Source organism: Populus alba, chromosome 2 (assembly GCF_005239225.2).
Source record: "Populus alba chromosome 2, ASM523922v2, whole genome shotgun sequence".
In the NCBI taxonomy this organism is placed as follows: domain Eukaryota; kingdom Viridiplantae; phylum Streptophyta; class Magnoliopsida; order Malpighiales; family Salicaceae; genus Populus; species Populus alba.
Genome location: NC_133285.1, coordinates 9558811 through 9582568, shown reverse-complemented (window position 1 = coordinate 9582568; position 23758 = coordinate 9558811). Strand labels below are relative to the sequence as shown.

Below are 23758 nucleotides of genomic sequence, written 5' to 3'. Positions count from 1 at the left end.
GCTAGGTTTCTACTAAATTTTTCATGATATATATGTTTGCATGCTTATAATCTAAACTTGAATGTTCTCTAGGGCATCTAATTTAATCAGTATGGTTTTTATTTTGTTAAACTAAACAATATTTAGTCACTATATTTAATATTAGTTTTGGATTACATGTTCTGTTATGTAGCCACAAGGCTCATGGCAGTTGTAATGATGAACTATGACTTCAGGATAAGACTATAGTGCAAATATTACTTGGATGTGAGCCACACGCGTGTAGCTTGGTACTTGTTTATATTTGATCAAGGCCATATCTATCTTCCCTTTTTTTTTTTATGAATTTTTTTTTATTATTATTATTATTAATATAAATATTTAGATCAATCAATTTACCTGTATCTTAACTAATTTTATAAATTTTAAAGTTAATAATCATATAAATATTTAATAATTATCATATTAGCAATCTGATAATTTAAATCTGAAACTATATCTTTTATCATTGAATCATATCTAATAGTCTATGAACTCTTTTTATGAGGACGGTTCCTGGGTATTCATTGATACGGTCGAAACTTTTCTCACATGGCTCCTTTGAAAAGTGAATCCAGCTAGGAAAAGTCACTTAAATGGTTGCCTTACTGATATCGCCTCTTAGATTAGATTTTTTTTTATTAAAAAAAAAAGGCACAGGAGCCATTTCTTCCTTCGTTCTCGCCAACGCGTCATAGCCTAACACTGGACCTGCTTTTGTACAAGGACTTTTTTTTGTCTTTTCATTGTTTTTTTTACATATTAAATGGTGTAAATACCCTTTAAAAAAATATTAGCTTTTTCATCTTTTCATTTATGACACGGTGAAATGACATAATTATCTTTAAAATAAAAAATCTAATGCTAGTGTTTAAGGGCATTTTTATTGTTTGGTAATTAATAAATATAAATATAATTAAAAAAAATTAAAAACATTTTTGTTGTACATGTAAGCATTCACAAGATCATCTTGTAACTAAACACAACCTTTCAAGACGATGTTGGGATAATCACGATGGCCCTTCATGATTAGATGGTTCGCGCGGCCAACAATCCTTTGCTTTAGTATATGGGGCTCTTTTTTTTTTCTTTTTAATTTTCACACATTACCTTTCAAAATTTCAGGGCATCCCTACAATTGTTTTCTCTTTCAAATTTAATTTATGTTCTTTTGATTATTATTTATTTTATATATAATAATTTATCAAATTGGATTTTTTTTCAATCTCATCCTTCTTTAATTTTTTTTTATATGTCAAATTTGGTCTCAATTCTTTTTATTTTTATTTTTTTTATTTAAGATAATTTTTAAAATTGAATTGTTTTTTGTAATTTTATCCTCTAATTTCTTTCCTTTCAAATTTGATTTTTATTGTTTGCTCCAAATCTTTGGAGCTCCGTCTCCAGTATGCTTTTTGTTGCGTTTTCGTAGATTCTTTGCCTACCTTGAATCTTGAATCTCTCTCCTTTCTATCAATCACAAACTGACACATAAATTTCTAGTTGAAAATCTGCCCTCTTACGCCATTGTCGATCAAAGAAACCTTGAAGCAAGAACGAAAACAATGTGCACTCGCTACCATTGATCTTCCTTGTCAAGCATCCGAGTTACCCACGGACTGCCTAGTGGCTACTGTTAAAAAAGTTGTTTTGAAACTGTGGTTAATTGGAATATTTAAGTATAAAAGTAAAATAAAAAATTAATCTGAAAAAACTCTTTTGTTTTTTTTGAAATTCAAAACTCTCTGTGCTGTATAATAAAAATACAAAATTATTTTGTAGTTGATATAATAGTAAATTGAAGGCTCAATACACTGATTTGACCGAAATAAGATCTCAGATTGACATTTTAATACACGGATTTACCATAATAATAAATAGAGTCAATGGCGACTCCGCCGTGGAAAGAGCCGCTTCTTTCTTGCTTGATAGGATGGGCTTCCATTCACCACCGCAGACTAAAAAATAACTAGACGACATTTGGCCTAGGAGAAGCCGAAAGGGTAGATGGGGACCTGGGATTTGCGTGGCACTATCAGTTGATGGTCCCCCAGCTAAAAGAAAGGAGGGAGGTCCTATCTTGAAAATAAGGGGTGGACCCAGAACCCTCATCTATGCTAGTGCTATCTTAATCGACTGACACGTGTAATATATAATTCCAATTTAATATGTGTAATTTAAATTTAAATTTAAAGATAAATTAATTTTAAGTTATGCCATCCAAATTTTAAACAGAATCAAAATATAATTTTAAAATTAAAACATTCAAGCATAACTTTTATGTTTTAAATTTTTCAGATCAAACGTAAAAAAAAATCTAAATGTAATTAATATTTTTTCAGTAGAATTTATTTTTAATTATATGAAAATTGACTTGATGTGATCTAATCGAGTCTCAAAAAACATGGGTGATTGATAAAACACATAATTTAACTAAAAAAAATTCAAGATGGTTTTTTTAGAAAAAATAATAAGACGACAATATATTAGATTAACTCGGGTCAACCTACGTTAACTTTTCAAATTTACAACCTAGATTATAAGTGTTGTTCAAGGATTAATGCAACTTAATATCTAAAAAGGGGGATGAATTATGTGTATCATTAATTTTACAATTATAACAAATTACTTCAAGTAAATGCAATAACCAATAATATAATTAAAGAAATTAAAGAAAAGAGTTAGGAAAGAGAATTTGTAAACTCAATTTAACGTTGTCGGCAAACCTACATCTACACCTTGAATATCAAACTATACTTGGGTATTACAATTTAAAGTTTTAATATTTCTATACCTCACTAAATAGCACTTATAAGATATAAAGGTGTTTAAATATAGTGATAATGAAATTGAATGCTATTTATGCTAGAATATAAAGCTTTAATAGCATAAACTAGAGTATGATTAATGATTGATGATTTTGATGTTGTTTTACTTTCATAATAGCTTGTATATTATATATATTCGGATTCTCTTTCTAATTTTGTAATTAGACAAGTTATACATACATATATATTTCTAAGAAAAATTAGTCATTTATAGTCTTTACAGTTCCACTAAAAGCTAAAATGGTCTATCAGTTTAGATTAGCCAAGCCAATTGGTCGACCAGTTCCTGAAAAATTCCGAGGTGTTCATTACTAATGAATAAGCAGTTGACCAGTTCATTTGATAATCTCAAACAATCAACAGGTTCATGCAGAATTTTAGATTTAACAGTTTAATCTAGAGGAATTTTTACAATTGTCTAACTTATATTTGTATGATTATTATCGATCCTTTAATGCATGTAGAGTGAAATGTGTAAGTTCATTTTAATTGTGTCATCAAGTAAGATATAAAGATTAATATTTAATCACTAAAATAAACATTTATTATAAGTCTTCACTTTGCTCTCTTCTTGGATTTCGAGATTGAGTTCTTCATGTAATCCATCATGTTTGTTGATATGGTCTTTGTATAAAATATGTTTAAAGCTTATTCTCAATCAGGCATATTATTAGTTTATTTTTATTTTATTGTTATCATCAAAATATATAAAAATATGAATGTGTGACTCTAAAAGTCAACAATAAGACCATGATAATCCTATAAAGAGAAATTGAAATAAATTATAAAGCTCAGTTCCTAATAAACTCATTTTTGAATGATAGAATCGAGAAAAAAATAATCTAAAAAAATGACACAATAAAACAACCTAGGTCTATGAGTGTGTTTGGTATTGTGGTAGCTGTTGTGGTTGTGGTTTAAAAAAAGTTGTTTTATAAAAAGTACTTTTAGTTGAGGTTGGTTTGAAAAAATAGGTGTTTGGTTAAAACTGTGGTTGAAATTGAGGTTGAAGAAAAAGTAGTTAAATGTGTTTGGTTATAATGCTTTTGAAATTGAGGTTATAAAATAATTTTTTTTAAAAATATATTAATATTGATGGTTTTAAATTTAAATATTATAAAATTAATTACTCCTATTACATCATGAAAAAAATAGTACTTTATATAAAATATTTTTTATTATTCCATTAAACTATTTATAATTTCATTACGTACAAAATTCATCCGATAAGAACTACAGTTTTCATAATTTTTTGAGCGTGTAATAAAATTAAATAAAATATTATCAGATATAAAATTGATATTACTGTGCGAGTGAATTTAATTCACTCTATACTAGTTTTTCAAAAAAAAATATTGTTCACATCGCGAATGAATTTAATTCTTTAAACTAGTTTTTTTAAAAAAAAAAAATTAATACAATTAACACACTTAATCCCAAAAAAAAAAAAGACAGTGCAATTCACGCATGAACAGTGCAGTAAATTGCACTGTTCGTTAATTTTTATCAGCTACAGTGCAAATAAAGCAGGTTTTTGTAGCTTTTCCTTTCCGGCGTTTGAAACGCAAAAAACACGTGGGTCCCATGCACAGTAAATTGCTTCTTTTTTTTTACCAAACGGCTGCGGACTGCGTTTTAAATAAAACACAGCCGCAGCCACGTAGACAAACACTCTCTATATGGATTGACTCGCAAAACTCGTGATCCATGTCATAAAACCATGATAATTTCATCGAAAACAAATTGAAACAAAAGACAAAGCATAGTTCATAATCAATTAAATGTTGAAGTGTTGAATGATAAAACTAAAAAAAAAAATATCAATTAAAAAATAGACAAAAAAATCTTGAATCAATTGGGTTAACTCGTTAAACATATAATATGAGCCATAAGACTAAAATAACCATAAAGAAAGCAAACCATAGCAAATTATGAAGTCCAATATTCAATAAACCAAGTGTTGAAGGATGAAATTAAAAAAAAAAACATTGTTTTTTTTTTTTTAAAAAAAAAAGAAACAACAAAAAGGAAAAAAAAAACATTATTCATGAAATGAAATGGATGGTGTTACATCTGACATCGCGGCGGCCATAAAAATAAAATGTATTTTTGGAAAGAATGGATTTCTGGTATCCTATTCTTTGATGGGAAATATTTTGTTTAAGGAGTCGCCACCTAGTATTATGGTCACTAGAAATCCTGACTGGTCAGCAGAGATTTTATAGTACAGGACTGGTTACGCAAAAGGAAAGATATTATCACCCCTTAAACGTCCTGCCTGAGGCAGGCTGCATTGCTAATTTTGTCATAAATTGCTAATGTTTTGTTGGTTTATGCTATGATGGTTTGCATATGATATTCCTGACTTTAGCACCAGTGAATATTCAACTACGGATACTTCCAACTCTGGCATTGGTAAATATTATGTAGTTATAAAGCAAAATAAATTTAAATCCATATTTTTATTCTTAACTCTAGCATCGGTGAATAAAAACAAAAATAAAATTTATTTTCATGCATACACATAATTTTTATTTTTTTTTATTTTGGGTTGGGTTGGGTCACATATTTTATTTTTTTGGGCTGGCTAGGCCCATCCAGCCCAGCCCAGCCACTGGCCCAAACCAGTGGCTGGCTGGGCAAAGATAGATGAAGCACGCGTAGAGTGGCTCCACGCGTGCATTATGCACAGTGCAAAGGTAATTAATTTGCCTTCGCACAGTGTAACGATACATTCAAAATGAATGTACAAAAAACAAAAGAAAAATGACTTACCTATTCTCTGGAGATGGTGTGGATGGTGGTAGCGCGGTGGTGACTTTCTTCTGCTGGATACCTCTCCTTCTGCTCTTCCTTTTGCTCTTGTGCCCACCGTTTGCTGGATTTATTTTGACTGATTTCTGGGTTGTTCTTTTTCTACAGGAATGAAGACAATGGTTGTTCCTCTGCTTTTCTCTCCTCTTCTTTATTGTTCTTCACTGGTTTTTCCTGGTTTTTGCTCTGCTTTTTTTATCTGTTCTTTGCTCTGATTTTTTGCCTTTGTTCTAGGTTTTTCTTCCCCTTTTATAGAGACCTAGCAGCTTGCCTCTAACCAGTCCTACCTTTACATGATTGTTATCTTCCATGAACGAGATCGTGGGCAAGAGATGTTGTCCACGATTGGATCTGTTGCAGATTTTCAGGTCTTCAGTTGAATCAGGATTAAGATCACATGGTTGTTCCACTAGCAACGACGACGTTTCGGCCAAAAGATACATTTTCATTTTGACCCTTGCTTCTTTGGAAATTCAGCAATTGGACCTCTAAGCAATTAAAAATTTCTTTTAATTTTTTCCTTTTGGATTAATTTGAATTAAATCCCTAAATTATAACACTGTTTACAAAACAGTTCTTAATTCCTGGATTGTTCAATTTGGCCCTTAATTAAATCTTTAACTTTTAATTCTTTCAAAATTGATCAATTAACTCTCAAATTTCATAATTACATCTCCAAACTTCAAATTTTGTGATTAAATATAGTTGACAATTGGATTAAGACAGATGAAATGGAACTAAAACATCTTAAGTAGAACTTAAATGAAAAATCTAGAATAGGTCGAGATTCAAAGCGAGATGAAATTTTTCTCAAGTTGTTTCATTTTTTGAAATGATACAAGATATATTGGTCATTCCGAGTGAAACAAAACAAAATTGATAACCTTGCATTTAAGTAGTCAAGGATGATAATTTAATCCGAACCTAGCCCGAATTGGTGGATAATTACCTTATTTGATGGGTAATAGATAATATGAATATGATTAAACCCGACTCAAACCTAACCCTATATATATTACTATTTTTTAATATTAAATAATGGTTGAATAATAGATATGCACATGAATACCCAAAAAAATGATGGATAAAATATGAATATCTATTTTTTTACAAGTAAATAATAATGACTTGTGGATATTCATTTACATCCTTACAAATAGCTAACAAGTATGTCTCCTAGGCAAAAATTATTGGGAAGGCCATGTTGGGTGTAAAGGGACGCATAGAGACGGTGTCATGTTAAATGACTTCAATAAAAATATAGCTAGTTGGTCCTCGGCAGCATAGTTATGAAACCCGGCTCGGCCTGACCTGACAAGTTAACCTAGGACCTGGGTTCTTGGTCGGGTTTCAAATAGGCAAAACTTAGGCTTGCAATTGGCTTGATCAAACCCAGCAACCCACTAGATCAACTCGAAACTCAGGTGGCTCAACGTAATTTGGGTGAACCCAAGTTTTTTTAAAAACAATTTCTTAATAAACCCAAAAAACATTACTTCATTTATGAATACTTAGCCTCATAAAAAATTTTATAGCCTATATCCACATAGATTGTTTCTTAACTTTTCGATGTGGGGTAACTATACTACACTTCATATTTCTTTTTTATATCCTACATTCACGTGACTTGTTTTTAACTTTTTAATGTGGGATAACTATACTACATTTCATGCCTTGCATTTTTTTTTATATCCTACATCCACATACATTGTTTCATATATTTTTTTTAATGTGAGGTAACTATATATAACTACATCTACATGAATTATTTCTTAACTTTTTTATATGGGATTAGTATATTACACCTCACATTTCTTTTTTTATAGTTTAAATTCATATGGACTGTTTCTTAGCTTTTCATAAATTTTCAATGTAGGACAGCTATATATAGTATATATCTACATAGATTGCTTCTTAACTTTTTAATGTGAGATAATTATATTGCACCTCACATTTTTTTTTTTATATAATTTACATCCATATAAATTATTTCTTTACTTTTCAATGTAAGATAACCATACTACATTTTACCAAAGCTTGACTAAAGTCTCATGATCAAATTCTTAATATATTTGCTTGGTTAGTAGAATCTAATAATATCATTGAATCAAAAGCGCAAAGATTTTAGTTATTATTAATAATCATACCATGATGACTTAAGTTGACTTTGTATTTTTTTTTTAATTTAGTTTCGTAGTTTTTTTTATTTATTTTCTATTGGGTTATCCTGATTTCATGACCCGAGTTGGTGGTTAGCAAGTTGAATCGAGTTGACTCGGTTTATTTTTTTGGATCTTTTTTTAATTGATTTTTTTTCAATTTCACCCTTGAACAACTCAATCTTTTTTCATGTTTTTTTCAATTCATCTTTCAATATTAGGTTCAGTAAAAAAATTTCATAATTTTTTTCAATTTGTTTTTTATGGAGTTATCTCAGTTTTATGGATTTTTTTTTTTAATTTCTACATTTAATATTAGATATGTTAGAAGTGAAGCTTTGTAATTTTCATTTTATTTACTTTTTATAAAGTTATATTGGTCTCATGATTCAAGTTGCAGATTTAAAAGGTTAGGTCAGGTTGACTTGAGTTTTTTTTTTTAATTGATTTTTTATTACTTCATCTTTCAATATTGAGTTGATTGAAAATTGAGTTTTATAATTTTTTTTATTTATTTTTTATGTGTTTATCTCGATCTTATTATCCAAATTGAGGGTTTAACAGATTAACTCCGATAGTCTGTTTTTTTTTTAATTAATTTTTTTATTTTATCCTTCATATTAAAAACTAGTTTTAATAATTTATTTTTGTATGCTTTTTATAAAGTTATTAAAGTCTCTTGACCCAAGTTAAAATAATATATTATCATTTTAATATTAAAAAAAATATATATTTTAAAAAATATATAATTTAATACTATAATTGTTTTTTTATTAAAAAAAAACTATTAGCAATGCTTAAACGTTTTTTTATGTTTAAAAAAAATGATTTCACCCGCAGCTATAAACCTACTGCTGATAATACTATCTCACAATGGATTGAATTAAACTCAATCATACCTGCAATTCTGCGAATTAGGAATAATATTATATACCTCCAACTAGAGTCATCCTCCGCTTGCTCATATCCAATTTTTCTGACTGATTCAACCTCCACATCCTCTCTCTCTCTCTCCCTCTCTCTCTGCTTTGCTCTGGTTTGTAATCTTCTCTTTCTCCCTCTTTATTAATTTGTTTGCTTTAATCGGATATGTTTATTGCTTCTTGGATGCTAAAGTGAAGGCAGATTTATTAGTTTCTGTTTTACTGACAAGAGTTTTGTGTTTATGCTTCAATTTTATGGATTGTGCTTTTGCTATTTCTACATACAAGATAAATCTCGTTTAAATCTACGCCGCGTTGTGTGTGTTGGCAGTGTAGGATTTTGCAAAAGAGACGCTGAGCATGCGTGATGTTTGGCTTTGGTGATTATGTGTGTGTGAGAGAGAGATGTCATTTTATTGGCATTTATGAAATTTGCTTGCATCCAGACATGCTTTTTGCAAGTCTGTTAGCACCTACCTAGCTTAATGCTTGGAACTCTTTCGGCTCTATTTGTTGCTCTCATTTGCTCTCAATGATCCACTACCGTCTTCATTGTTGTTTTAGCTCTATGCTCTGGTTTTAGTGCAAAAGCTCTTTTATAATCTTTGATTCTAGTTACCGTATATGGTATTTCTCAAGTTCGGCTGCTATTTTATAGGATGAAAACTTCCTCGACTACTTTGGAATCCTCTACAAGCTTCTCCTACTCACTTACATTGTCAAGGGATACGTGTGGAGGTTTTCAAGCTCAATGTTTTCATTGGTTAAGCATTGGTTACATGTACCAAAATCCTGGTTGCGGTATACCTGAGCATAACTTGCTTTAATTTTTCATTCAAGTTATCTAGTTCCAGGGTACTCTATATATACACTCTCTTTTGTGTTTTAACTGTTACTTCCCCTCCACTTTGGAGCCTCACTGGCTGTAGAGCCCATACAAAATTTGAGCTCTAATGTAGGTGAATTGTAATCAAAGTTTCTTACGCGTTGCTGATGTGTGAAATAAAAGAGAGTGATGGCAGCAGCAGAAGCCGGGGCTGTATGGCAAAGAACAGCTAATCGCTGTTTTGTTCAAGAAGATGCCAAAAGAGCTCCCAAGCTAGCTTGTTGCCAATCATCATCCTCATCATCTAAGTAACTGGATGGATAACCAACAAGTGCAGCAGATATGCCAGATCAATCTTCTGTAGGTTTCATGCCCACCAAAACGAATCCCTCATATTACAGTCTACCCCCTGATACAAGTTGGTGGCTTCAACTGCAACCTAGCTATGGGTACCAAAAATGTTTAACACGTGAGCAGTTGAATGCTTTGGAAACTGAGTTGGAAAGCTTGAGAGCTAACATCGTAGACTCACCCTCTAAAAATGAGATTTGTAAACAAGATGACGAAGACAACATGTTTCTGGATGGCAGCAAGAATAGCGAGTCATCTCTTGATTCATATTGTAGGATCTCTGCTGATTATATGAAGAAAGATTGTGATGTTAAGAAACAAGAGCTAAAGGCTTTATATGACAAGGATTTTCGAGAATTTAATGAGCTTAAGGATGCAAGGAAGAACTCCAAGTTGATGGAGATGGATCTTACTGGATGGCCCGAATCACAAAAGGACAATGAGTATGGCTTTGATCCAGAATCATCTTGGATTGGGAGTGAAAAGAATATGCCATGGTGGCGCAAAACAGATAAAGATGATTTGGCCTCCCTGGTTGCACAGAAGTCACTTGATTATATTGGGAATTGTGACCTTCCCCCACCTCAAAAGGTTCACATCAGGAAATACCCATGTGCTCATTCTGGATCTTTTCAGCATGATAATACACTGGCATCATCTTTGGATTGGAAGGCACAAAATGGCTGTATCTCCTCCGCAACTGGTCATGTGCAGGGCTGTCCCAAATCTGAAGGCATGCCTGGAAAACAAAGAGGTTCAACTGAAGGGCAATCACTAAGTGGTTCTGACAAGGCACGCAGGTATTTCTTAGATCATGTCTTCTGGTGGTATTTGTTCTCCATTAGTTCTGTACAACATATAAATGCGTCAGTCTATTGTTCAAACACGACATGGTTTTGACCAGTCATCCAGGTTTTCTCTGAGCTTATATCTTCTGGTGATATTTATTGGATGAATATTGCAACACTTCTCCTATTATTTTGCTGCACTACCTCTGCTATTATTTTGTAAAAAAAAGAAGCTAATAGCCTAATATAGCTGTTTATTAACATGTAAATACTAATATTTGCGTGTTTGCTACTCATCCATGGTGTTCAAATTTCTTACCTCCAAAAAAAAATAAAAGGATTCTAATTCTAAAAGGTTGAGTAAATAAAAAATCCGATTGATTATTTAATATGCCATGCTTAGTGTGTGTTTCGTTGGTTTTTCAAAGGTCAAGATGAAAAAAAAATAAAGACCAATGCATACTATGAACTAATGAATTATCAAGTATAAAGCGACAATGAACTCATTGCTTCACATTATGTGGATCTGGATAAAAAAAAAAAAAGAAGTCGAAGTCATGCTACTCATCCATGGTGTTCAAATTTCTTATATTTGTTCTTGAATAAGTTTGCCTGATATGTAAATGCATCAATTTATTGGCCAAATATCTCTACACTTGTCCTTTTATTTTGCTGCACTACTTCTCTGCTATTATGTTGTAAACAAAGGCTATTGTAGAGTTTACTAACATACAATACTTCAATTTGCATGTATGCTACTCATCCATGATGGTCAAATTTCTTACCTGCAACCTGAAATGAAGTTATGCAGCAACCATTAAGGAAGCTGCAGAAATTGGACAAATTTCTGAGAGTGATCCTTGCAAGGCTCAACTACTGGAAGCACTCTGTCATTCTCAGACACGTGCAAGGGAAGCTGAGCAGGTAGCAAAGCAAGCATGTGCTGAGAAGGACCATATTGTCAAACTCTTCTTCAAACAAGCCTCACAACTTTTTGCCTATAAGCAGTGGTTCCAACTGCTGCAGCTCGAAACCCTTCACTACCAGATGAAAAACAGCGATCAGCCAATGTCTAATCTCTTCCCTGAAGTTCTTCCATGGATTCCTCAAAAGGGTAGGAAACCGTGCAAGAGCTGGCAAAAGTCATCAAAGGGTAAACGAGGCAAGGAAAGTCATCCAAAGCATGACATTGGCAAGTATGCTGTTGCTTTTGCATTAGGGTTGAGTCTCGTTGGTGCTGGGTTGCTTCTGGGATGGACAGTGGGTTGGGTGCTGCCTTTCTAGACTATCAGCCAAATTCCCCCCTTGTGAAAATTGATTTACAAGGAAACATATGTTTCCATGCATGTATTTTTTTTTTATTTGTTCTTTGTCCTGAAGTTATCTGTGTAGATGATGTGAGGAGCTGTTCGTGTGTATATTTTAGAAGATCTCGTCAATCATCTCTTTCGGTGATCATCTGTATATTTCATTGAACTTTAGTATCGATCTAGTATTAGTGTTGCTCTCTCTCTCTCTCTCTCTCTCTCTCTCTCTCTCTCTCATCCAATATAGTGTTTATGGCTTGAAACAAAACTATCACATTGATGCTTCTTTTAGTTCTTTATAATGAACTTGATGTCTGGATCTTAAAAATAAAAAATAAAAATTATTTTAATGTATTTTTGTAAAATAATTTTAAAAATCATTATACATTAAAATACCACCACAAATACTAGTATTGGTTGATAGGTGGTATGGTGGATAGCATAAATGGCTGCATGAATACTATCTTTTTATGCGGTAGTCGCAATCTTCCGATAATAGCCCTTTCTTAATTTACGTCATTTCGGGTGCAAGCTAAACTTCAATCCTAGGTTAGTTAGAAATCAATTGAATTTGGACCTACTAAATTCAAATAAAAGATTATAAAACATGATAATGGACAATGCCCAAAAAATATTGTGGTTGGATTATTGAGTTATCACCTGAGCTTCAACTATTTTTTTCTTCGGTACCTGACCCCTCAGCTAAGAACTTCTGCAAATGCAATTTAATTAAGCTGCTCGACATTTATATTTACAATCCTTTTCCTACAGCTGTTTGGCATAATGTTTCTTAAAAAATTGAGAATTTATTTGTTTAAAAATATATTTTTTAATTTTTTTATATCGTTTTTAAACGATCTAGGCTTAGAGGACAATGGCCCTTATATAAAAGTCCAACCAACTCAATTATCCGGCCCACACTGGCCCGGCCTGAACACTCGAGGCTCCATCTGGCTTTAAAGAGAGGACCTGGATCCGTGCGAGTACCCATCGTCTTCAAAGTTCAAAGATCCTCCCAACTACATCAGAAATTTGGAGAGAGAGAAACAAAAATGCCGGTGATGGAAAAGTTGAGGATGTTCATAGCGCAAGAGCCAGTGGTGGCTGCTTCTTGCCTTATTGGTGGTATCGGTAAGTTTTCTTCGTCAATTTGTTTTTCAATTCCGTCCTTCAATTAATTTTTAATTAATGAGATTATGGTTCGTTAAGATTAGATAAGATTAACTAGTGAATAAAATGCTTAACAATCAATTTCATGTTGGTGGGATTTCCATGTGAACTGTACCAAAACAGTATTAGGGACTTAGGGTTTCTCATTTCAATTTTCAATTCATTTTTTCTAAAATTTACTTTAATTGAATTGGTAAATGAATGTTCACGGTTTCATTGAAATTGACAGTAGAATTGTACCCGATGAAGATTTCGCTTGCAGATGATCACGTTCCGACTGAATATTCCTTGAGTTGCCAAATTCTAAATTTGCAGTAACTGTAAATATTCTACCGATCCATATGGTGTTCTTGCTTATAAACTGGAGAGACCTTATGCAACGACAACATCCTACTTTATTGTACTCGATGGAGGCTTAATTTTTTTGGAAAATGGAAAAAAATCTCTAGTGCTTTCTTTAAACTTTATCAAAATTTCAGGTCTCTTCCTTCCAGCTGTGGTGAGGCCCATTCTGGATTCCTTAGAAGGAAGCAAGCACGTCCCTGAAAAGCAGCCTTCCATTAGTGATGTGAGTATTTAGTTTTATAGCTCGTTATAATTGTTCCAATCCAAAACGTTGGAACAAATGTTTAGTCTCTGTACTACTTTTGGGTGGATTGTGTTTTGTACTAGTATGCATAGCTGAGCTCCTATTTTAGGTGTTAACCCCTTAAGACCTTTGGATAACCCCTCAAGACCTGTGGATAATTTTAGCAATTAGCACTAATTAGCACTGCCTTACGACCTGTGGATAGTTTTAGCAATTGGCACTGCACGGTCAACTTTTTCTTGATCATGGCATATTTTTCATCCAGTAATGATCCTTGTTCTGAATAGATGAGCCTTGCAATAAGTATTGCTTTGTTGATACTCTGTGGTGTCTCAACTTGTTCGCCCACATTGATATAAATTGGAATATTCTGTCCAGTCATGGCATTTTGATTAATTATATGAAAGGAAACAATTCTTGCTGGGTCTGATTGGGTTATGATGCGGATCTCTTGATTACGTGGTGAAGCAAACCCCCAGCAACATTGAAATACAACTCGGAAAGCTGAAAACCAGATTTGATAGGACTCTGGCCTAGAGATAACGATGTATTTAAGAACCAAAGGTATTATAACAAACTTAAACCCAAAGATAACCATGTAACTAAGAACCCGAAGTATAAAAATGACATCACGAAGCCAATAATCTTTGATAAGTCGGATGTACGATCTTTATCCTTGCAAAGAAATGATGTTTCATTGCAAACAATCAAAATAAAGAAACTCTAGTTTATTATCACCAAGCTAGCGAAATTTGTAGCTCTAAAAACATTATATAGTCTCCTCTAAATAACTCTAATTGGTCCTTTTTGGATTGCAAGTTAATAAAGCTAAACTAGAAATCAACAAACATAAATCTAATAATGAAATAAATCCCTAAACAATGTCTAATGGGATAGAACAAATCCAAATTAAAAATAATTGTTTAATATCAAATAAATAAAATAGGATAATAAAAACAAATTTTTCATGCTAGAATCTCTCTATGTAGTTGAAATATCCAAGCTCTTTTGAGTTGTGTTTTGGCCAAAACTTTTAAGGTAGGAATTCAACTAGGAAACTTTTTTTTTATTGCTAGAATTTCTTTTCTTATATTGTATCCTCTTAGTCTCCTTGATATGCTAGGAATACCTGCAAAATAAGGAAAAGAAACTTAAAAGAAAGATCCTCTTAGATGCCGCCACATCAAGTTTATGTGGGACATGGAATCCTTGCAAAGTATGGATTTCAATTCTTCGATGAATCCAAGCATTAGGAACCCTTTTAGCCCAAGTCCGTGCATAAGCTTAGAGCCTAAATAAGCCTTATTTAATTCTCTTTTCTGTCCAGAATTAACTCATTACAGGTCTGGATTGATTGATTGGGCTGAAAATAGCCAAGAAAGAATACTTTCTCGACGAATCTATCAAAATAGTAACAACTTCGATCAATTTAAAAAATATGTTCCCAAATTCTGATTGACCTGAAATCTTGCCACAATATAACTCCATATGTCTAGTATCTCACTGTAAAATCTCAGTTCAACCCAATATATGGTTTGAGAGACATGCTCGATCTCGCAAAACTATTAGTGGACAGTTTAAGGTAAAATTCAGACCTAACTTGGTTTGTATCATGTTACAGCTAATTGGTTGTTTGCATATTTTAACAAAAGTTTGCATGGTTATGCATTTTCAATTTCCCGTCATTTGTTCTGTTTTTGTAAGTTTATGATTATATTTAGATGAAGAATGCATAAACCTGCTGGAACCACATGTCTACATTATCAAAGCCTTGGAGGTTTGTTAGTACCTTGCAGGGACGTGTTGCATGCTTGATTTTGTTGTTTTAGGTGCTGCACTTAATTGGGCATCAAAGGGCTAAGCCAAGTTTGTGATAGTGAAAGGGCCATTAACATCCTTGAACCATCATCATGAGAATTTCCAACTATGCTATTGTTCCTTTATATGTTTTTGAGTATTGATGTCTCGCATTTTTGCAGGTGCTTGCAGGTATGACAGGCAAAAGGCAGGGATGAATCATTTGTTGAAGCAAGTGGCAGGGTTTCAAACGTTCTCCCAGCCCCATTGTATTGTTACTCTTTTTTCCGGTTCCTAACAGCGTGAAATAAGTCTTGCCTGTTTACATGATGGAACCCTCATAGATATTGAATGTTGGACATCAACCTGTTTTGTGTAAGCACATGAATGTTTTCTTGTCAAGTTGATTGCACTTTAAGCAAAGCTAGCTTCATTTTTCTCCAAAACTCATTTGTATTTTTATCAGCTGAATTTGAATCTCTTCATTACAGAGGCCGCAGGAGTGGATTCCTTAATATCTAAATTAACATTAATATCATAACGGTATCATATTATGATGGGCTGCTAGCCACCGTAGCTTATGGTAATGATGAATAACTAAATTTTAAATTGTTTCTGTGATTCAATTGGTCAAATTACCAAGGAGAGACAATCAAAATGTTACTAGCTATACAAATTGGAGCTGGCAAGCCCAGTTGAGGCAACCTGGTCGACTGGTAATCTATTCTGTTTTCTTATGCAAAATGTTGATGGTGGAGGGTGCGTGTACCAGCAGGATTTTAAGGGTAACGCTCTAAAATGTTTAACGCGGCTCACCGAAAGAAGATTCTAATTGTTGGCCATGTACTGACATCAATTCATAGAAGTTTGGTTTTTAAACATCTGATAATTAAGAGATCGATAATGGGCAGGGGCTTCCGGTTTTAGGCAGTGCATGCAGAATATAATTGGCAGCGGTAATTTCATTTAATCTTTCAACACTTCTTGCCTGTAGGACTGTTGCTCGCTCTAAGCGAACCATCAAAAGTACATTTTAGTCTTTGCAAAAAGCTCTTACTGCTATTCATCAAACAAGAAAAGAAAAGCTTGCACTGCTAATGCATTTGACAATACCATCAAATTGCTGCCATCTCCGACCACGTCACAAAAGGGTCCTGTAATTCTTTTGACCGATCAGATGAAGGTTGCAGGTGAAGGCCCTTCCAAAACCGGTGCAGATGACAGCATAGTAGGAGAACAAGCATGGGGCGGTGGGAAATGCCACAATAAAAACGTCATTTTCATTGAAAGAGAAATATCGAAGGTCGATAGAACACAGGACCATCCCTAGCGGTGTACAGATAATTAATTGGACTTTTTCTATCCTGTGGTGACCCCCAAGATATGTCAAATCAGAAGCCCGTGGTCTTTCTTCAGCTCCTTGCTCCTCCAAGGCACCACCTGCTTCAAGCCCCCGTAGATATTCGCCTGCAAAATGTCAACACAGTGGTTTCTTTATAGTAATCGAAGCTCGAATGGCTACTGTGCACACTGAAATTTATACTGACCACGCTCTTGGAGCCCCCTCTAACAACCTACTCTAAGCAAAAGGCTAACATTATTGCACTTGGCAAGCTGCTTCGCTGGTGAAATGGGACCTCTCCTGAATTATTTGTTCAAATTACCAGCAGAATTGAGGCTGTTCACTCGTGGCCTTTTATGACCGTATAATTTTGTTGTTTTGTCATGTCACAAACTCATTTGTTAAACTTAAAGAAGTGAAAACCTAGTTTTAGAATGCGAAAAAAAAAAAATCTTTTGCGACTAATGAAGAGATTACAAGAGGAAAATCGCTAGTTCCTAACCGGATAAGAATCAGAATAGATTATTTTTCGCTCAAAGAGTACGAAAATTGTATTCTTTACTTGAGGAAAGGTAATTCACTCAAGAATCGCACATAAGTAAGAATTATAGGAAATTTAGGAAGGTTAAGACGAGAACTAACCCAGAATTGAGACCTGGCATTAGAGACAGCAGAGAGACTCCCTGACCTTGTCATCTTGACGTTGTCGCTGCTACTGATCATCTCTTCCTCTTCATTGACGCAATGATCAGCAGGTTCCCTATCCACTGAAGATGGAAAGACATAACTACCCCCACCAGACTCTCTCTTACCCTTCAAACCCCTCCTTACCCAACTCCATGAACCCAGAAACCTGCCTTTCTCTTTGACTCTCCTCTTGCTAGGAACTACGGTGCCAAGCTGACCCTTCTCAGGACTGCAACTGCGAAAGGACCCATAACATTCCCTTGCTCTGATTATTCTGAACGAAGAAGACTGGAATCTTGATGACTTGCCCATGTAAGGACCCTCCAAGACTGTGGTGGGTGAAGGTAGTTTGGTCATGTTGGTGTCTACTAACAGCCTCGGAGGTAACTCTAGGGACTTTTGTGGAAAGTTGATGGGCCTGGGGACCAGGGCGGTGCTCTCCCGGGGTTTGCCGGGCTCTTCCTCCCACCGAAATGGAACAGAGGCTGAAGTTTGGAGTGGTGGGGTTAGTGTCCCTGACCTCTCTGGTGACTGTAAATGTGCGTGTGGTTTTGGCATCAGCAGTAGCCTTGGTGGTGTGAAGATTGGCTCGTCTTCTGAAGTTTGGAGTGGTGGGATTAGTGTCCCTGACCTCTCTGGTGACTGTAAATGTGCATGTGGTTTTGGCATCAGCAGTAGCCTTGGTGGTGTGAAGATTGGCTCGTCTTCTGCCTCAGATGCCATTTCTCTTGTTTACTCTCTCTCTCAAAATGCCTCTATATCCAGCAAGTCTGCACTATATGAAGAAGTTGCCTGTGCCTGAAGGGATCTGGCTTTTGTACTTGGGAGACAACAGGGAAAAGAAACAAGGTCCTTGTGATAAAAGGCCAGATTTCCTAGTTCCTAGTCATTACTCTCTTCATTGAACACAAAAGTTAGCACAGGAACATTTCCTAGTTTTTATTATAATTATATATTTAAAAATATTATTTAACTAATGCACACCCATATTATGATATATGGTCCTTAAAAAACTTTTTTTTTTTTTTGAAATTTTAGTTAAAAAAAAAAACCCATGATTTATAATTTTTTTAAAACCTATTTTTAAATAAAAAAATATGATTGCAAAAGCTACTATAACTTTCAAAAAACATCATTAGTTATCCAGGCATTCATATGAGAGTACAACAATTAAAGACGCTAATGATTACCACCCAATTTTTGTTGCTTTAAAATACATCTTATTAGGGCTCGCCTGTCGTATTAGAGAAAAAGAAAAGCAAAGAAAAATAATTTGAAGGACATCCTCATGGTTAACTGCATGTGCATTAGCTGATGCTGTTCCTAAAACAAGGCCTGCCCTCTCATTTTAAATTGAAAAAAAAGGAACAAAACAACGAGAACACTAAAGCAGAAAATGTTTTTCCCCTTTTATTGTAAGATTAAAACAGCCTGATTTGAGAGTGACTTTGTGTCGCTTTACTAAAGTATTTCAAGGTTTTATGAACTTTTTTTTTTTTCAAAATAAAGAAATGTTAAGAACAGGAGCACATATTTCAAATATTTCAGCCAATCTCAGCTTTTTAGGAGTCAGGATCTCAGTGCATAAGAGCACACCTGATTTTGCTTTGATTAGGGCAGCATCAGATGCCATCGGGAGCTTGAGAAACAATCTCTTGCAAAGGCTCTCGATCCATCAATTCCCGGGCTAGGCAAGCCATTCTTGTTGCTCTGGAAATTAACACCCTCGTTTACCCTTCCTCGAGGCAATCATTATTGTTGGCGCCTAAGATTTTCGAGTGCAAGGCATCTGATAAAGCTTGTTAAAAAAGAAACGAAAAGAGAGGAAAAGAGAGGAATATGAGGATTTTATACTTGCTAAAATATAATTGTTACTGGCTTACGAAAGGCAGCGATCAGCATCGACAACGAAGATGCACCATGTCGTTAAGATCGGGTAATAATTATAAAAGAATTTTTTCAATTCAAAGAATTATAAAAGATGCACCATGTCATGTCATTAAGATGGGGTAATAATTTTTTTAATTCAATAGCTTAAGTTTTTAGATGAAATTTTAAAATATAATTTATATTATTTTTTAACACAACTCTTCAAGTAAAAACACTTTGAGCTTGAAACTTGCATAGACATACATTAACTTGTACTTAATTTTTTTATCAAATAAATAAAAATAGCAAGATTCGAACTCATGACCGCTTGATCATCAAGACTCTGATGCAATGTCAAAGAAATCATCTCAACCCAATAGCTTAAGCTTTTTAGATGAGGTCTCAAGATTAAATTTAATATTATTTTCTAACAATAATTAAGCATTTTTTTTTTTATGAATATGGGTGTCCAGGCTAACTTACGCATACCTAAATTAATTTCACGAGTCTTAAAGTTAACGATCATGTAAATCTCTAGCAGCACTCATAAAATTTATAAAACTCAAATTAATAATTTTTAAAAAATAAATATAAAACCTAATCAATTAAACAAAACCTCTTTAAATTATTCGTTGTAATTTATATCCTTGCGAGTCAGTGTAGATGACTCGTAACCTGCCGGGCCATGAAAAGGTTACTGAAATGCAATATATAATTATTTTCATAAATCATTAATCACACAGAAATATTATTTCTCTTAACTAACTCGCATTTTGATGCTGCCAGTTCTTCTACTGCTTAGCCAACACTGTGCCATGTGGGCAATATCTACTTTGAGATCTACGACGATTACGGAGTTTTTTTCCCCACATTAATACAATATCAAAAAAAAAAAAAAAAAAAACATTTTTCATCCTATCAACGTTGAAAAAAGCAATTTTGTATGTATAATATGCGCGATGAGTATACATATCTATTGCATGCGCAGATCAATAATCAGTGCATGTAATACACGCGCCACTACCTAAATTGAAAACTCAAAGTCTTTATTTTGTTTTCTTTTCCCCTCCTCTTCTTTCCTAACATCATCCGCAACCTCACCCACTAACAGACATTGACTCTCTTTTTTCTCTCGCCACCGTTGGCTATCTCTCTATCATTTCACACGCGACAATCTCTCTCTCATGGTTAGCAAGAGCTCTGTTTAATTAATTTAAGGTATAATTTATTTTCTCTCTATTAATTTGATGTTTTATTAGGCTAATTTGTGAATTTTTACAGTTAAGGTTTTAGAATTTAGTTTAGGGTTTGTGTTAGTTTTTTTGTTTAATTAACTATAATTGAAGTTAATCATATATAAAATAATTAGTCGTTAAGTTTCTAAAATGCAATGTTTAGTAAGAAAATAGATGAATTTGTTCTATTAATAAACAACACTGTGTTTTCTTGTATTTTTAACATAATATCTTATGCATGACAAGGTAGATGCTAGAAAGGGATATACACAAAATAAAAATAGATTATGTGGTGAAAAATATCATAATATAAAAAATATGTCAAAGTGAACAGCATAAATTAGATATTTTTTTTTCATTTCTTCATGTATTACTGTGTATTTTTATCCAATAATCATTATATGAATCAAATATGATTGTGAGTAAAAAGACAAGTTTTTAACATTGTTCTTAAGGCATCTTTTTATAGTTTTTAGCCCATGGTGTTTTTGTTTTCATTTTTATTCCTTTTATTTTAGAATTTTTTTAATTTAATCCAAAAATTTCATTTTAATCATATTATAGCTCGTGCGTCTAAGAGTTGAGAGAGCCATTGAAAAACAGTGTAGAAAAAAAAAGTTATCAACTGCTAACGTTCTAACAATAATAAAAAAAACTGATATTTATTTCAATTATTTTTATTTCACAAGAAAAGCTCTATTTAATTTCTTTTTGCACTTATATTGCCATTAAATGGATCTAATAAGTGGATTTTTTCTAGTCTAGTTATGTTCTATTTATTTATAAAAATATATACTATGCTTTCTATATGATTTATTTAAGGTAAATTCTTCTCATCCGGCTATTTTAAACCTTCAGTTTTTGCTAGCTAGAATGTTTGCATAATATTTATTAAAAATAAAGTTAATTTTCTCCTCAAATAATCTCCTCACATCAAAGAAAATAATCTAAATGCTGACGAAAGGTACAAATTCAGAAGAGATCAGTCTCAATCAAGGAAGGTAAGATTAGAACAGTTTATCAAGTGGAATGGAAAGGAACCAGCCATAGCCACCAGCCACACGCAAAAGTCAAAAGTGAAATAAAAAAAGTATTCTGGTCATATAAGCTAACCATCCCTAGAGGCACAGGCCACATCAGTGCGGTCACGTATAACGTAGATCAAAATGAAAATTTAAGCTAGGTCAAGTATTTTTATATTTTTGTATTATTTTAATACATTAATATTAAAAATAACTTTTTAAAAATTAAAAAATTATTATTATTTTAAATATATTTCTAACCCAAAACATCATGAGTGGTGTACAATGAATTATTTGTATTGTTATCCTAAAACCAGATGGGCAGAGCAGAGCAACACAATTTGCCTGTCTTATCTAGAATAATTAAAAAAAAAAAAAAAAAGGAAAATATAATCAACTTAACATGGTAAATAATCATTAGCCAGGTACAAAGAGTGGAGAGCACAATAATTTAAGCGTTGAACATCGACCACGTCAATCTAAAGATTTGATAAGGTGGGCAGGTGGCTTGGTTTCTTCTAGATCGATGGAAGGGAATGCAGAAACACGCTGACCAAGCCCATTGATTAGTTTCGAGCCTAACGTTTTCGGCTGCTTAAGGCCCAGTTAAGCCTACTTCAATCTTGGTGAAGCCCATAACGTTGAAGCCCATAATGTTTTATGAACTAACGATAGCAGATTAATGAACGGATAAAAAAATAACATAGTTATTGACGAAATTGTGAGAACACTCCAAAGAAATTAGATTTTTCACGGTTAGGTTGATGCACTTAACTAGTAGGCTTGAAAAAATATTTTTTAAGAAACAAGAAATCATTCAATACTTACTTAAGTGCGTGTGTAAAAATAAAAAAAATAAAGTGAAGAAAAAAAATAAAATGAATGTTAGCAAATGCATATCTAGTCTAGATTTCATATGGACTCGCCTGGTTTTGTCTAGCTTTCAATGTTTTGGCCTCGTTTCCATCCCTTCTTTTGTGGTTAGGTGGCTTTGACTAAGATTGTCTTGTTAGAAATTGTTTCTATCTTGTAGGATTGGTTGTCCTCTAGTTTCTTGTTGGTTGGGTGTATTTATACATTATGTCTTAGAATCTATTCATGGAGAAAAGATTGTATTATCGGTGTCGTATGAATTTGGTTAGCCATCGTAGCTCTTGATTGATATGTCATATCATGTCATGGTTGTTATATCATGCATGCTCTTGATTTGAAATTAATCAAGTTAAATAGAGCCATCAAAACCTTGCCATGGACATTTCATAGAGATATTTTATTGGAAACATAAAGATTTTCATGGAAACATGTTGAAGCACTTTTGTTTTTCATTTGAAAATTCAAAAGACAAAGAATAACTCGTTTGTCATTCATATGTTGTATATTGCACCGTATAAGCATATGTAGAAACATGTAGAAGCACCTATAGGTTCTATGTTATATATTGCATCTATAAGTTCTATGATGTATATTACATCGTATAAGAGTGTGTTTGGTATTATGGTAGTTGTTGTGGTTGTGGTTTGAAAAAAAAAATTATAAAAAGTACTTTTGATTGAGGTTGATTTGGTATTTATATATGTTTGGTTAAAATTGTGGTTGAAATTGAGGTTAAACAAAAAGTAGTTTAATATGTTTGGTTAATAATGCTTTTGAAATTGAGATTATAAAATAATTTTAAAAAATATATATTAATATTGATGATTTTTAATTTAAATATTGTAAATTTAACTATTGTTATTACATCATGAAATAAATTTATATAAACAATTTTTTTATTCTTTCATTTAAACTATCTATAATTCCATCACGTATGAAATACATCCAACAAGGACTATAATTTTTTATTTTTTTAAGCATCAACATCAAGTAAAATATAATCAGGAATAAAATTAAAATTGCGATCAAATTCTACAAATGTTATGTCATCAAGCAATCTCTGTCTAATTTATGTAGTGTCATTGAATAATGTTAAACACTAGTTTTTCGAATAAAACACAATTAAATAATAAAAAATAATTTTCATTTTTCATTTTACT

The 23758-nt window shown here is 32.9% G+C and overlaps 3 protein-coding genes across 3 annotated transcripts; 2 read left to right on the top strand and 1 right to left on the bottom strand.

Annotated features, from left to right (window-relative positions):
* The first annotated feature begins 8685 nt into the window (after nucleotides 1-8685).
* Nucleotides 8686-12210, top strand: LOC118063489 (uncharacterized). Its single transcript, XM_035077538.2, has 3 exons — nucleotides 8686-8855; nucleotides 9401-10719; nucleotides 11511-12210. Exons 2-3 carry the CDS (start codon nucleotides 9911-9913, stop codon nucleotides 11989-11991), a joined length of 1290 nt encoding a protein of 429 aa, XP_034933429.1. The 5' UTR covers nucleotides 8686-8855; nucleotides 9401-9910; the 3' UTR covers nucleotides 11992-12210.
* A 777-nt stretch (nucleotides 12211-12987) lies between these two features.
* Nucleotides 12988-16060, top strand: LOC118063488 (uncharacterized). Its single transcript, XM_035077536.2, has 3 exons — nucleotides 12988-13145; nucleotides 13664-13752; nucleotides 15753-16060. Exons 1-3 carry the CDS (start codon nucleotides 13067-13069, stop codon nucleotides 15786-15788), a joined length of 204 nt encoding a protein of 67 aa, XP_034933427.1. The 5' UTR covers nucleotides 12988-13066; the 3' UTR covers nucleotides 15789-16060.
* Nucleotides 16061-16517: 457 nt separating this feature from the next.
* LOC118063487 (uncharacterized protein At4g00950) lies at nucleotides 16518-18510 on the bottom strand. The gene is made up of 2 exons (XM_035077534.2): nucleotides 17555-18510; nucleotides 16518-17037 (listed from the first exon to the last, which is right to left on the bottom strand). Exons 1-2 carry the CDS (start codon nucleotides 18320-18322, stop codon nucleotides 16957-16959), a joined length of 849 nt encoding a protein of 282 aa, XP_034933425.1. The 5' UTR covers nucleotides 18323-18510; the 3' UTR covers nucleotides 16518-16956.
* Between the last annotated feature and the right edge of the window lie 5248 nt (nucleotides 18511-23758).